At 42.0% G+C, this 16,438-nt stretch overlaps 1 protein-coding gene across 7 annotated transcripts in view; it reads right to left on the reverse strand.

Annotated features, from left to right (window-relative positions):
• The window catches only part of NUMA1 (nuclear mitotic apparatus protein 1), a 102,788-nt gene that overhangs the window by 35,465 nt on the left and 50,885 nt on the right, over nt 1–16,438 (reverse strand). For all 7 annotated transcript variants that reach the window (XM_053562798.1, XM_053562796.1, XM_053562799.1 and 4 more), the window contains exon 2: nt 7,585–7,658. In XM_053562798.1, coding sequence (XP_053418773.1) covers nt 7,585–7,626 — 42 coding nt within the window. In that variant the 5' untranslated portion in view covers nt 7,627–7,658. The remainder of the gene's footprint in view (nt 1–7,584; nt 7,659–16,438) is intronic.

The following is a 16,438-nucleotide window of genomic DNA, read 5'->3' on the forward strand; positions in this document are numbered from 1 at the left end:
TTCGTTTTTTTTTTTTTTGAGATAAGAGTCTCTCTTTGTTGCTCTCAGTAGAGTGCTGTAGTGTCATAGCTCACAGCAACCTCCAACTCTTGGGCTCAAGTGATCTCACTGGATCTTGCCTCAGCCTCCTGAGTAGCTGGGACTATATGTGCCCACCACAATGCCCGGCTATTTTTTGAGACAGGGTCTTGCTCTTGCTCAGGCTGGTCTCAAACTTGTGAAGTCAAGCAATCTACCCACCTCAGCCTGCCACAGTGCTAGGATTACAGGTGTGAGCCACCGCACCCAGCCTAAATCAGTCTTTACTGCTAGAAAATTCACCAGGAGTCACATGCAAATAATTCAGGTACACAGGTTATTTTAGTATTATTATTATTGTAGTTGTCATTGTTGTTTAGCAGGTCTGGGCAAGGCTCGAACCCACCAGCCTCGGTGTATGTGGCTGGCGCCATAACCACTGAGCTATGGGCGCCAAGCTGAGGTACACAGTTATTCAACAACCATACATGTGTGAAATGTAGAACATAAATGTCTTTAACACAATAATCAAGTAAATGAGGCAAAAGCTATGGTGATTGGTTTGATGTAAACACATCATATTATATAAAAAAATCAACATATAGTACCTCACATATGCAGAAATGTATTCATGATCTATGTGTATATGACTTAATTAAAAAAAAAAAACAACCATACATGGTCAACTTCTCCAGGAAAACCTCATGAATTCCATAGGCACTAAGTTTCAGAAGTAGCCTGGGCTAAGTTTACTTTTTTATTACCGGGGGAAGGAAGGGCTTGCTAAGTTAATTAATCACATATGTGAGTAAGCAAGACTTAGCCTGCTTAAGTAAGAAACAAGGTATTTTTAAGAACTTCAGCATAGTGGCTCTGTGCAAACAACCAGATTCTATTGCTTATAAATATGTTCTCTATATTTGGGCTGGGAGCCCATAGACAAAAATTTTAGGTCCAGCTCCTCTAGTAACTTATTGGAAACCTTTCTTATCAAATTTATTTCTCCTTGTGCCTATTTTCTCCTTTGTCGGATGGATGGAAGACCCACTTTATCTACTTCAAAGGACCAGATGGGCTCAAAAGGATGCAAGAACACGTTAAGAAATACAATGTGCTGGCTCGGCGCCTGAAACGCAGTGGTTACAGCATCAGCCACATCCACTGAGGATGGAAGGTTCAAGCTTGGCCCGGGCCAGCTAAACAACAATGACAACTGCAACAAAAAATAGCTGGGCATTGTGGCGGGCACCTGTAGTCCCAGCTACTTAGGAGGCTGAACCCCAAGAGTTTGAGGTTGCTGTGAGCTGTAATGCCTTGGCACTCTACCAAGGGTGACATAGTGAGACTCTGTACCGAACAAGAAGAAGAAGAAGAAAAAAAAAAGAAATATAATGTACTATTTCTAAGTACATCGTATTATTTCGAAGTGCCTAAGAAACACAAGGCACTATTATAGTTAATAAAATTAAAATGACTGTTATTCCTTAACAGTTAAATTAGCTGGCTGTATTGTAGAACTAAAAGGATTTAAAAAACTAACAAGTCAGCTACAGAAATGATAGTATTTATTTCAGTTCAATACTTTCACATTAAAAACAGCTTTTAGATGGATCTAAATTAAAATAGATTAAATTTTTTATTTATTTATTTATTTATTTTTTTTTTGTAGAGACAGAGTCTCACTTTATGGCCCTCGGTAGAGTGCCGTGGCATCACACAGCTCACAGCAACCTCCAACTCATGGGCTTAAGCGATTCTCTTGCCTCAGCCTCCCGAGCAGCTGGGACTACAGGCGCCCGCCACAACGCCCGGCTATTTTTTTGTTGCAGTTTGGCCAGGGCTGGGTTTGAACCCTCCGCCCTCGGCATATGGGGCCGGCGCCCTACTCACTGAGCCACAGGCGCTGCCCAGATTAAATTTTTTTAAGTGTGAAATATAAAATACAACCTCTCGCTGAAGTCTGTGTGTGTGTTTTTTTTTCCTCACTGAAGTCTTAAAGACAATATGTTTATGCTATCTTTTGAAAAAAGCTAAATCTCACTGGTCAGGATAGCTCAGTATAAGTGTTCTGGAAAGATTCTGAAAACTTCAGACCAAGATCCCTTTTTTGCCTCTGAAAATGAAGGGACTGCTGAGACATATATATCCAAAAACCATCTGTATTTAATACCTGCAACCTAGGTAAAACATTCAAGGACTATGAATGCTGTTCACTAACGAGACTAAAAAATGATACCATTAGCTGACTTAAAGTATCTTAAGGAATCTGGAATCATCACTTACACCAATTAAGTAATAGTCCAGCAACAGTTCATTTGTGGATAGAAAAATATTTTTTCTTCCTGTGAATTACTTTGCCTTTTTTTTTTTTTTTTTTTAAGAGTCAGTCTTACTTTACTACCCTCGGTAGAGTGCCATGGCGTCACAGCTCACAGCAACTTCCAACTCTTGGGCTTAAGCGATTCTCTTGCCTCAGCCTTCCGAGTAGCTGGGACTACAGGTGCCCGCCATAGCGCCTGGCTATATTTTTGTTGCAGTTCGACCAGGGTTGGGTTTGAACCCGCTACCCTTGGTATATGGGGCTGGCACCCTACCCACTGAGCCACAGGCACCACCCGAATTACTTTGCTTTTGAGTGAAAAGTTGAGGAAGTGGAAAAGTAGAGTATAAAACATGAGAACGAGCTTGGTTGTGGTGGCAACCAGTTACTACACTTTAATATTTTAATGCATGTTCATTGTGATTTTTGAGAAAAGCATACAAGTATTTGCTGTTAAATAAAATTAGTCTTGTTTCTGGTGGTAGAAGTCACTGAAGTGGGAGGATAACATGGGCCCAGGAGCTCCTGACTGCAGTGAGCTATGATTGTGTCACTGTTTTCTACCAGGGTGACAGAGAAAGACCCTATCTCTTTATAGAAAAAAACAAAAACAAAAAAACAGTAAGGGGGAAGGGATTGGTGTGTTCCCACTTAATGGGCACAATGTAACAGTGTATGGCACACCTCTTGTGCAGGACACAACTACAAGAGAGACTCTACCTAACAAATGCAAATGCTATAACCCAGTTGTTTGTACCCTCACATTAATCTGAAATTAAAAAATTAGGCTCGGCACCCGTAGCTCACTAAGTAGGGTGCCAGCGACATACACTGAAGGTGGTGGGTTTGAGCCCACCCAGGGCCTGCTAAAACAACAATGACAATTGCAACAAAAAAATAGCCACGCGTTGTAGCGGGTGCCTGTAGTCCCAGCTACTGGGGATGCTGAGGCAAGAGAATTGCTTAAGACCAAGAGTTTGAGATTGCTGTGAGCTGTGATGCCACCGCACCTACGGAGGGTGACACAGTAAGACTCTGTCTCAAAACAACAACAACAAAAAAAAACCATAAGAGGAAAGATCAAGCTCACTACACAACCCAAGAATTGTCTGTAAGTTCTGTAAGGTTGCTGAGGGTTGTCAGACTATAAAACTCCTTTAAACAGATTTTTCATTATTAACTGCTATTTACAGAATATTATCAAGCTATACTTCAAGTAAAATACAACATAAATTTTTGTGGCGGGCGCCTGTTGTCCCAGCTACTTGGGAGGCTGAGGCAAGAGAATCGCTTAAGCTCAGGAGTTGGAGGTTGCTGTGAGCTGTGTGAGGCCATGGCACTCTACCGAGGGCCATAAAGTGAGACTCTGTCTCTACAAAAAAAAAAAAATAAAGAAAGAAAGAAAAAAACATAAATTTATTTTTTACCTTATAAATTACTGAAAATTCAGAAGAGAAAAATACAAACTTCCACTCTTTATAGTATTTCAATTCATGTACTTTTAGCATTTTGATTTCTTTCTAGTCTTTTTTTACTAGGTAATCATTCTTATAACCACAGTTTTAATTCTTGAGTTTGTATGTACACTCTATATCACTCTTCTCGTTAACCTAACAGCCACGTTACTTCAGGCTGCTAAAATTCACTTTAGCTGCAAAACTTTTATTTAAATTGAAAAAATTCTTTTATAATATTTATCTTGTAAAAAATTGAAAAAAATTCTATATAACTATTTTAATGCATGGTGGTTATGATTTTTGAGAAAAGCATACAAATATCTGCTGTTAAAACTAGTCTTGTGTCAGGGGAGGCACCTGTGGTTCAGTGGGTAGGACGCGGGTGATATACCAAGGGTGACAGGTTCAAACCCAGCCTCGGCCAAACTGCCAAAAAATAAAAATAAAAAAACCTAGTCTTGTGTCTATACTCTCTAACAGTAGTAGTCAGTGTAAAAATAAGCCTAGAACCTACATTAAAAAAAAGATATACAATCAATGTAAAACAATGTGGCTATATGAGCCCCCAATATTCATAATTGTCCCCATTGAACTAGAGACATAGCTCATAACCCAAGCAGCCATTTTCAGCCAGGAAAGGGGGGGGGGAGTGAAGAGAAAATGTTTCTAATATAGATACAAAATACTGAAATGTAATATAAATACAAAATATATTAAAATATAAATACAAAAATACCCATTTTAAACTATGCAACTGAAAAGTACATTCATTTCAGAAATTGAAGACCTAGAAAGAAAATTCTGCACATTACACATATATTTCTTTTTTATTTTTTTCTTTTTGGAGACAGAGTTTCACTATGTCACCTTCGGGAGAGTGCTGTGGCATCACAGCTCACAAACTCTTGGGCTTATGTGATTCTCCCTCTCAACCTCCCAAGTAGCTGGGACTACAACAAGCACCCGCTATAACGCCCAGCTACTTTTTTGTTGCAGTTGTCATTGATGTTTAGCAGGCCCGGGATGGGTTCGAACCTGCCAGCCTGGGTGTATGTGGCCAGCACCCTACCACTAAGCTACGGGCACTGCCCTAAACATACATTTCCTGACTAGAGATTTGATCAATATTTCTTTCTTTATTAAATCTACCTTATTTGGAAATTAAAAATTCATTTTCTTTAAAATATTCTCTAATTAACAAAAAAAGCATGCCCAGGAAATATCAAGAACTGGCTGGGCATAGATTAGCACTCTGGGAAGCCAAGGTGAGAGACTCTCTTGTGCTTAAGACTTTGAGACCAGCCTGAACAAGGGTAAAACCTTGTCTCTACTAAAAACAGAAAAAATTAGCCAGGCCTGGCAGTATGTGCCTGTATTTCCAGCTACTCAGGAGGCTAAGGATTGCATGAGCTAGGCTGACACCACTATACTCTAGCCCAGGCAAGAGAGTAAGAGTCTTAAAAAAAAAAAAGAGGGCGGCACCTGTGGCTCAAGGAGTGGGGTGCCGGCCCCATGTACCAGGGGTGCCGGGTTCAAGCCCCACCCTGGCCAAAACTGCAAAAAAAAGAAGGAAAAGAAAGAAAGAAAGAAAAGAAAAAGAATGGCTCTGCACCTGTAGCTCAGTGGCTAGGGGGCCAGCCACATATATCTACCAGAGCTGGGGGGTTCAAATCCAGCCCAGGGCTGCCAAACAATGACAACTACAACCAAAAAATAACCGGGTGTTGTGGTGGGTGCCTATAGTTTCAGCTACTTAGGAAGATGGGGCAAGAGAATCGCATAAGCCTTAAGCTGAGGCAAGAGAATTGTTTAAGCGGTCATGACCCACAGGAACTGTATTAAAAGGCCACGGCATTAGGAAGGTTGAGAACCACTGGCTTTTTTTTTTTTTTTTTTTTGGTTTTTGGCCAGGGCTGGGATTGAATCCACCACCTCTGGCATATGGGACCGGCGCCCTACTCCTTGAGCCACAGGCGCCGCCCCAGAACCACTGGCTTAAGCCCAAGAGTTTGAGGTTGCCGTGAGCTGTGAAGGCACAGTACTCTACCGAGGGCAACATAGTGAGACTTTGTCTCAAAAAAAAAAAAAGAAAAGAAAAAGGATGGGCGGCGCCCATATGCTGGAGGTGGCGGGTTCAAACCCAGCCCCGGCCAAAAAAAATGAAAAGAAAAAGGAAAAAAGAACTATTATTTATTGACATTGTTCTAAATGGCTATGTGTTATGTGTTTGTGGGTACATATGCACGCTAAATGTTTTTTAATACACATTATCTTATCCTTGTAATAACCACATGAAGTATTTTAATATAAAATTATTCTCATTTCAAAAAGAAGATGCCAGGGGCAGCGCCTATGGCTCAAAGGAGTAGGGCGCCAGCCCCATATACCAGAGGTGGTGGGTTCAAAACCAGCCCTGGCCAAAAAAAAAAGAAGATGCCAGGACACTATCTTGCACTAGGTCACACAAGGGCCAGCACCATGATTCTATGCTGGGCTGTCTAACTGCAAAGCCCACACTCATCTCTAGCTTTAAAAATCTAATGCACCTGTGGCTCAGTGAGTAGGGCGCCGGCCCCATATACGGAGGGTGGCGGGTTCAAACCCAGCCCCGGCCAAACTGCAACAAAAAAATAGCCAGGCGTTGTGGTGGGCGCCTGTAGTCCCAGCTGCTTGGGAGGCTGAGGCAAGAGAATCATGTAAGCCCAAGAGCTGGAGGTTGCTGTGAGCTGTGTGATGCCACAGCACTCTACCGAGGGCAGTAAAGTGAGAGACTCTGTCTCTACAAAAAAAAAAAAAAAAAAATCTAATGCTCAGTATTATTTTTTTCATTTACCATTGTCTCTGGTAGAAAAATATACAAAAGACCTAGCAGAAGGATTTTGGGGAAGTAATGACAGTAAAGATAACAGGAAGACAATGACAACAGACAGAAACATGGTAAAGGGAACAAGGGAAACCTTGTCCTAAGACTAAAAGCCTTTGAAGACCAAAGTCCCTGTGTAAGTCAGTCTAACTAAAGTTTAGCATCATGGCTGGGCACAGTGGCTCACGCTGTAATCCTAGCACTCTGGGAGGCCGAGATGGGTGGATTGCCCTCAGCTCACAGGTTCAAGATCAGCCTGAGCAAGAGAGAGACCTTGTCTCTAAAATAGCCGGGCACTGTGGCAAGCACCTGTAGTCCCAGCTACTTGGGAGGCTGAGGCAAGAGAATTGCCTCAAGAGTTGGAGGTTGCTGTGAGCTATGATTTCACAGCACTCTACTGAGGGCGAGAAAAGTGAAAGTCTGTCTCAAAAAAATAAATAAAGTTCAGGCTTGGCGCCTGTAGCACAGTGGTTATGGCTCCAGCCACATACACCAAGATTGGCGGGTTCAAACCCAGCCCAGGCCAGATGGACAACAATGACAGTGGCAACAAAAAAATAGCTGGGCGTTGTGGCGGGCGCCTGTAGTCCCAGCTACTTGGGAGGCTGAGGCAAGAGAATCACTTGAGCCCAAGAGTTTGAGGTTGCTGTGAGCTGTGACACCATGGCACTCTACCTTTCAGCATCAACCCTTTCAAGTCAGAAAAATGCACACAAGGAGAAGATGAAAGTGGATTTCCATGCTGTCCAAAGGAAAACTTTACTTACTTAGCCTGGAGATAAGAAGACTTTACACAGCCCTGGCTCCTAGAAAACTGTTGAGGTTTGCTCAACAGGGGCAAACAGGGGCCTGACCTGACTCCTCTTCTAACCCTCTCAACCTTCATCGGAGAAGTACAGCAGACAAGAGAGAGGAAGATTACTCACCCAAGAGAGGAGTGCAGCCGCCCGGGTGGCATGGAGTGTCATCTTGCTGATACTACACAGTCACCCCAATACACCTGGAACCCAAAGGAAGAAGGCAGTTAATCATAATAGATATCCCAGATCAGGAAGTAGATGAGGACTGGTTCCATGTACCAGCTTTGAACGCTTAAATCACCCTTTCCTTACCACTTAATCGATCAAGGCACTATGGGAATTTTGAGAAAGCACAGAGTACACATGAAAATTACGACAAAGCTCATCATGTCAGAGCTGACAGTAAAGAGCTTTGCATGTAATTCAATGTCCACCAGCTCCCATACAATCTTTCAGTTCCACAGAAAACACAACATTCAAAGCTGACCTTCAAGGCTACTCTTTGGGACATGGTACCCTTAAACATGGAACAGACAGTTTTTCAGACAGACTGAATCTGAACGCTGATTTCATATGACCATGTGACCTTGGACAAGTGACATAACTTCCTTTTTTTTTTTTGGAGACAGTCTCAGTATATTGCCCTTGGTAGAGTGCCATGCTACCACAGCTCACAGCAACCTCCAACTCTTGGGCCATTCTCTTGCCTCAGCCTCCCAAGCAGCTGGGACTACAGCTGCCTGCCACAACACCTGCCTATTTTTTTGGTTGTAGTTGTCATTGTTGTTTGGCAGGCCCAGGCTAGATTCGAACTTGCCAGCTCTGGTGTATGTGGCTGGCACCCTAGCCACTGAGCCAAACATAAATTCTTTGAGTCTGGGTTGGGTACAGTACTTCATGCTGTAATCCTAGCACTCTGGGAGGCCAGGCAGGAGGATCCCTTGAGCTCAGGAGTTCAAGATCAGCCTGAGAAAGAGCCAGGCCCCATCTCCACTAAAAAATATAAAACATCAGCTGGGCATTGGGGCAGACACCTGTAGTCCCAGCTATTTGGGAGACTGAGGCAGGAGGATAGCTTGAACCCAGCAATCTGAGGTCATTGAGAGCTAGGCTGACACCATGGTACTCAAACCTGGGCAACAGAGTGAGACTATCTCAAAAAAACTTCTTTTAGTCTATTTCTTCATTCACAAAATGGCATCCACATATATCTCTTTTGGTTATTGCCATGCTTAAAGATAAAGCAAATAGCACAGTGCCTGTCACATGGTAGGTATGTAATAATCCCTGCTCTTAATCAGAAAGGTTGAATTCTGCCTCTCTCTACAGGTACCTAAATTCTACTTAATTAAAAATAGCCATGTTCGGGCGGCGCCTGTGGCTTAGTCGGTAGGGCGCCAGCCCCATATACCGAGGGTGGCGGGTTCAAACCCGGCCCCGGCCAAACTGCAACCAAAAAATAGCCGGGCGTTGTGGCGCGCGCCTGTAGTCCCAGCTACTCGGGAGGCTGAGGCAGGAGAATCGCTTAAGCCCAGGAGTTGGAGGTTGCTGTGAGCTGTGTGAGGCCACGGCACTCTACCAAGGGCCATAAAGTGAGACTCTGTCTCTACAAAAAAAAATAATAATAATAATAAAAAAAAAATAAAAATAGCCATGTTCTTGGAGTAAATTCTCCAAATTCTAGATGTTTATATCTTCCACAGAAATATCAAAGATAGGCATGGTTCAAATGGAAGACTGGTCTCTAAACCTAGGTCTCTGGATGAGGCCAAGTTGAATTCCGAAGAGTTCATAAGACATTTTTTTTTTTTTTGAGACACAGCCTCAAAGCTGTCGCCCTGGGTAGAGTACCATGGCATCACAGCTCACAGCAACCTCCAACTCCTGGGCTCAAGTGATTTTCCTGCCTCCATCTCCCAAGTAGCTGGGACTGTAGGTGTCCACCACAATGCCCAGCTATGTTTTTATTGCAGCCGCCATTGTTGTTTGGTGGGCCCAGGCTGGATTTGAACCCACCAGCTCAGGTGTATGTGGCTGGCGCCTTAGCCGCTTGAGCCACAGGCGCTAAGCTATCATGAAACATTTAATGAAAATTTGGCACTTGTCCTGGTATTCCTACCCCAATTCCTTTCCCATTGGGAATCTCCCATTTGCCTACCAACCTACCCAAGAGACCACAGACCTAATGACCAAATACTTGCCAACAACTCTGAGTAGCCCCTACAATTCCTGCAATTTCACGGGGACTCCAGCCCTACTCCCATCTCCTGCCACAGGTGCTCAGTCTTGTCACTATTCTAGGACAGTGTTTTTCAATCTTTTTTTTTTTTTTTTTTGAGACAGTCTCAAGCGCTGCCTCTTTTTCAACCTTTTTTATCTATCTCATGGCACACTTGAACCTACCATTAAACTTCTGTGGCACACTTAAATTATGTTGATCAAAAAAAAAGAATACACCTTTTCAATTTACTAAAACAAACAAAATGCACCATCATGGCCAAAAGTAAAACAAAACAATCTAGGCTGAGCGCCCATAGCACAGTGGTTATAGCACCAGCCACATGAACTGACGCTGGCGGGTTTGAACCCAGCCTGGGCCAGCTAAACAATGACAACTGCAACAAAAAAATAGCCAGGTGTGTGGACAGCACCTGTAGTCCCAGCTACTTGGGAGGCTGAGGCAAGAGGATCCCTTAAGCCTAAGAGTTTGAGGTTGCTGTAAGCTGTGACGCCATGGCACTCTACTGAGGGTGACATAATGAGACTCTTGTCTCAAAAATAAAAAACATAACAAAACAAAAAAAAACCAATTTATTATAATTTGTAATAGATAATTAAAATTCTTTTAAAAATGTATTTGTATTTATTTTTTGTTATAATTTCACATTTAATAAGATATCTGAGCTAAACTTTTTTTTAGAATATCTTCTTTGCATGGTCAAATTTTGGACAGACATACTCTTAAATCTTCTTCCTAGGATTCTAGCTGTGATGATTTTTAATTGTTTTGTTTTCATATTATTCATTTTAATGTATTCAACCACATTTCACACAAATATGATGGAAGTATTTCTATTGCTCTTTTGGTAATATTTGGAAATTCACCCTTGAGAGATAACTTGTTGTTGAATATTTTAATTGCAATCCTCTCTTTCTTATTTCTGTTAACTCTTCCTCTTCTGTAATATTTAAATTTGCTGATGTATGCACACTTAAGGGATTTCTGGGGCGGCATCTGTGGCTCAGTGGGTAGGGTGCCAGCCCCATATACCAAGGTGCTGGGTTCGAACCTGACCCCAGGCAAACTGCAACAAAAAAATAGCCAGGCATTGAGGCAGGTGCCTGTAGTCCCAGCTACTCGGGAGGCTGAGGGAAGAGAATGGCCTAAGCCCAGGAGTTGGAGGTTGCTGTGAGCTGTGACGCAATGGCACGCTACCAAGGGTGACAAAGTGAGACTCTGTCTCTTAAAAAACAAACAAACAAACAAAGGGATTTCTCACCCAATCCAGAGACATGATGCCAAGTGTTGGTGCAGGAAAGTATTTTTCAAAGTTCGTGTGTAAAAAATCTAAAGTTTATAAAATGTGTCCAATAAAATATTTATCCAGTTGACACCTTTTCACTAGTTCAAACATTTCTACTGCATTTTCTCTTTTAATTCTTTCCTTCCAAAGCAGTAATGTTTCTTCTTTTAATTCATAAGATCTTTTTTTTTGAGACAGAACCTTACTCTGCCACCCTCGGTAGAGTGCTGTGATGTCATAGCTCACAGCAACCTCAAACTCTTGGGCTCAAGGGATCCTCTTGCCTCAGCCTCCCAAGAAGCTGGGACAACAGCTGCCCACCACAACATCCGTCTAGTTTTTCTATTTTTAGTAGTGCTCAGAGGGTCTTGAATTCCTCAGCTCAAGCAATCTACCTGCCTTCAGCCTCCCAGAATGCTAGGAGGACAGCATTGAGCAACCTCACCTGGCCCAATTCATAAGATCTTGATAGAACTCTTCCTGGAGATAACCATCTTACTTCTGTGTGGAATAAAAGCTGCCTAAGAGAGGCATCCATGGAGGAACATAATTCTGCAAATAATCTTGACTGCAATGGCTTTCTTTTTATATAATTAATAATTTCAATAGTGTTGTCTAGGACCTTTTGTAATTCAGGGACTAATTTTTTGTTTTTGAGACCGAGTCTCACTTTGACATCCTTGGTAGAGTGCCATGGTGTCATAGCTTGCAGCAACCTCCAATTCTTGGGCTCAAGAATTCTCTTGCTTCAGCCTCCCAAGTTGCTGGAACTATAGGCACCTACCACACTGCCTGGCTATTTTTAGAAATGGGGTCTTGACTAGCTCAGGCTAGTTTTGAACTCCTGCGGCCTCCCAAAGTGCCACATGAGTTACCATGCCCGCCTGCAGTAATGATTTTGAAGCTAGCACTTCTCTGTGTAGAAAACTATGTAAAATAATTTTTGGATTCTTTTCTGCACAAGTGTAACAATTCCAATATCTCTAGACATAGACAGGGCTCCATCTGTACAAATACTTATGCAAGAATCCCAAGACAAGTTATTAGAATTAAAATAATTATTGATCAAATAAAAAATATCTTGTCCCGGGGGCGGCACCTGTGGCTCAGTGAGTAGGGCGCCGGCCCCATATGCCGAGGGCCTGCAACAAAAAAATAGCCAGGCGTTGTGGTGGGCGCCTTTAGTCCCAGCTGCTCGAGAGGCTGAGGCAAGAGAATCGCATAAGCCCAAGAGTTAGAGGTTGCTGTGAGCCGTGTGATGCCACGGCACTCTACCCGAGGGCAGTAAAGTGAGACTCTGTCTCTACAAAAAAAATATATATATATCTTGTCCGTTTGTTGTTGTTTGGAGTTGTCTGACAAAATAAAAACTATTCTATGACTTTTCTTTATAGACAAATGTACTAAATGCTTTAAGTTGGGGTTTACTACTGGTATCAGTAAATTTGTCCAACTGAATTGCAAACATGTTTACCTCTTTGAGGTAAGGTATTACTTGAAATTCTATATGTTGAGATAAATCTTTAATACACCAAGAAAAATTTTTAGGGGCGGCGCCTGTGGCTCAAGGAGTAAGGCAACGGCCTCATATGCCGGAGGTGGTGGGTTCAAACCCAGCCCAGCCAAAAACCGCAAAAAAAAAAAAAAAAAAAAGAAAGCAGAGTTTTTAAAATTTCATTTTTATATTCTTTTCCAAACATCATTTTTACAATTGCACAGCAGGTAAATAAAAGGACAGATTCTGTAATTGTATGAGATTTCATTCTACCTATGATTTCTGTAACTGCCTAACTCGCTTCTTGTGTTTTATCTGGTATCACTGCATATTTGGTCCATATTTTTGCTTGTCTAGTATTACTGAGTGCAAGTCATTTAAAACATTCCAGAATGGCGCCTGTGGCTCAAAAGAGTAGGGCGCCGGCCCCATATGCCGGAGGTGGTGGGTTCAAACCCAGCCCCAGCCAGAAACTGGAAAAAAAAAAATTCCACCGGGCTCGGGGCCTGCAGCTCAAGCGGCTAGGGCACCAGCCACATACACTGGAGCTGATGGATTCAAATCCAGCCTGGGCCTGTCAAACAACAATGATAACTACAACCAAAAAACAAACAAACAAAATAGCTGGGCATTGTGGCAGATGCCCGTAGTCCCAGCTACTCGGGAGGCTGATGCAAGAGAATCGCTTAAGCCTAAGAGTTGGAGGTTGCTGTGAGCTATGACGCCATTGCACTCTACCCAGGGTGACAGCTTTTCCAAACATCGTTTTTTACAACTGCACAGCAGGGAAGTAAAAGGACAGATTCTGCAATTGTATGAGATTTCATTCTCCTAGCTATGATTTCTGCAACTGTGTAACTCGCTTCTTGTGCTTTATCTGATATCATTGCATATTTGGTCCATATTTTTGCTTCTTTAGTATTACTGAGTCTCAAAAATAAATAAATAAAATAAAATAAAATAAAATATTCCACCGGTTTTTTGGATGAGTGGGAAAGTCTGCATTGTAAACGTTTCTTTAATTTGGTAGGAACCATAGCTTCATTTGCTAATATTTCACCACATATTGTGCATGTGGGATGTGGTGGATTTCCTCTACTACATATGAAACTGAATGATAAATATATCTTCATTATATTGACAACTGTTTTTATTTTTTATTTTTATTATTATTATTTTTTTTGCAGTTTTTGGCCGAGGCTGGGTTTGAACCTGCCACCTCCGGCATACGGAGCCAGTGCCCTACTCCTTGAGCCATAGGCGCTACCCCTAACTGTTTTTAATGTAATTGCTGATATACTGGATGAAACAGTATTCAAAACACTAGTGTTGTCTTCTAACTTTTGTTTCTTTATTAAAAATTTGTCCACTTTAATTGAACATTATGTAATAAAAAAATGCCAAATCAAAAATATTAAAAATAAGGCTTGACGCCCATAGCACAGTGGTTACGGCACCAGCCACATACACCAAAGGTGGCGGGTTCGAACCTGGCCTGGGCCAGCTAAACAACTGCAACAAAAAAATAACTGGGTATTGCGGTGGGTGCCTGTAGTCCCAACTACTTGGGAGGCTGAGGCAGGAAAATCACTTAAGCCCAAGAGTTGGAAGTTGCTGTGAGCTGTGATGGGGCACTCTACTGGGGGTGACATAGCGAGATTCTTGTCTCAAAAAATAAATTAATAAATAAAAATAATAAAAATAAGTAAATAGATAACTCATAATTTTAAAGAAGAAATATAGGTATTAATTAAACATACTTGGAAAAATTTCAAAAACTAGGATTTGCAAAATAATTGGGTCCAACTACTTCACAATTTCAAATCTAGACAGAACTCATACCATACATTCAGTCACTACGAGATACACCTCCTTACTACATTAGGTACAACGAGGTACTGCTAAGTCATATGGCTTCATTCACTCTGAATGATTTTTTTTTCTTTTTTTTGAGACAGAGTCTCCCTTGGTAACATAGTGGCATCGCAGCTCACAGCAACCTCAAACTTTCGGGCTTAAGTGATTCTCTTGCCTTGGTGTCCCAAGTAGCTGGGACTACAGGTGCCTGCCATAACACCCAGCTATTTTGTTGTTTTTGTTATTGTTGTAGTTGTCATTGTTGTTTAGCAGGACTGGGCCATGTTTGAACCTGCCAGCCCCAGTGTATGTGGCCGGCACCCTAAACACTGAGCTATGGGCGCCAAACCCACTTTTGATGATTTTAACATGTATCAGTGTCATCAGCAAATCCTTGTCAAATTGCACTATCTTTGGATGTGTCTCAAAACCTTATTTTTCAAGACTATACCACACCCATTTTAGAAATAAGCTGGTTTATTTATTATAACAATGATATACTTGCATGATAGATTTTAAGAGTTTTAAATTTTCATAGGTACACTTAACTGTGCTTTGAATGTCTTTTGAAAATAATTTAATAATCTTTAAAAATTTTCGCAGCATACCTAAGATCCTCTCATAGCACACCAATGTCCCACGGTTGAAAATCACTGCTCTAGAAGGTGGACAAGAGTAGTAACAGCCACATCACCTATAAATGTTCCTACGTATCAGCATCCCTAGGGTGTGGGTTCTGTGAAACCAACATTTGCTAAACTTCTTCCAGTGTAAGGTGTTAGGGATGAAGACAGATGCTATTCTTGCCCAGAAGGCACTCACTGTCTACAAGGGGAAAGAGATACACAAATCTGACAATTCACTCCTTATCAACTTTTCATCCTTCTTATCCAAGTGTACCCTGCTTATCAACCATCCAATAACTTCCTATGCTGGAAGCTACCTAGGAAATAGGAGACAATGACATGGTCCCTGCCTTTGACCAGCTTACAGCAGGGTGAGGAGTAAAATTAAATATACATGAAGCACTAACAGAAGAAAATAATTCAATGCCAAATACAATTAAATTGTTAATTGTAATTAAGTACTTCCTGATCCCGCAAAACCCAACATGATTCCATCTGTCATATAAACATCACAGTCTTTTAAATGAGCCAATTCACCTGGGCTTTAGTAAGAGCAAGCAAAATAGTTAAGGGAGGTCTCAGGAGGGTAGAGAAGCTCAGGGACCTGTGTTCCTCAGTCTTGGATGACTTTCACCAGGTACAGCCTATCCAAGGGCACTGCCTGTCTATTCCTTGGGCAACATAGTGAAACTCTGTCTCAACAAAAAAAGAAAACAGAAAAAAGAAAAAAGAAAAAAAAAGACTTTTCTGGTTGTGGGCCAGCCTAAAGCTAGCGGGACCATGCTTGACCCTTGTGATGAAGGCAGCAGTAGCCAAATGCTCATCTGAAGTGTCTTTTTTAAAAAAGGCTCTTAGCTATTCAGTAACAAGGGAAATGAGGCCCAGATCACCTCCCCCTCATCCTCACTGTTGCCTATAGACCTAAAGTTCTTTTGATGAGGCTCCACACTTTAGTCAGAAACTTTATTTGCAGCCGGAGGTAGATCTTGCCCCTCTGAAATATTCACAGCTGTGCTGCTAAAAATGTCCTGAGGTTTAACCAACCTCTTCTCTTTATCTCAGAAGCAAAACATACAACCCTCATGTCCTCCCAGGAGAGCCTGTCTAAAACTAGTTCCACCACTCAGGAAAACTAGTGTCAAGGCTAAATGCCCTTTTCTGTACTCCCCAGGCACAGAAATGGGAAGAATTCAATACTCAACACTGAGAACTTCTGAAGGACCTTGTTATCTCAAAGCCCATAAGAGGGGCACTTCTTCAGAGATAGGACATAAGGGTGAGAGGCTTTAGGGCAGCCCAGACATTCATTCTTCTCTGGGTAACAAATGATAGATATACAACTGGTTTCAATCTAGTCCTCGGCACTAGGACTACAGCTTTAAGCAGGCTTTGGCTTGGAACCCAAGGGCTCCTAGCCAGAGGGAGCACTATCCTCCCCACCCTCCCCCTGAAATCTGAGGCAGGCCCCACCCAGAAGA

Source organism: Nycticebus coucang, chromosome 14 (genome assembly GCF_027406575.1).
Source record: "Nycticebus coucang isolate mNycCou1 chromosome 14, mNycCou1.pri, whole genome shotgun sequence".
NCBI classification, from domain to species: domain Eukaryota; kingdom Metazoa; phylum Chordata; class Mammalia; order Primates; family Lorisidae; genus Nycticebus; species Nycticebus coucang.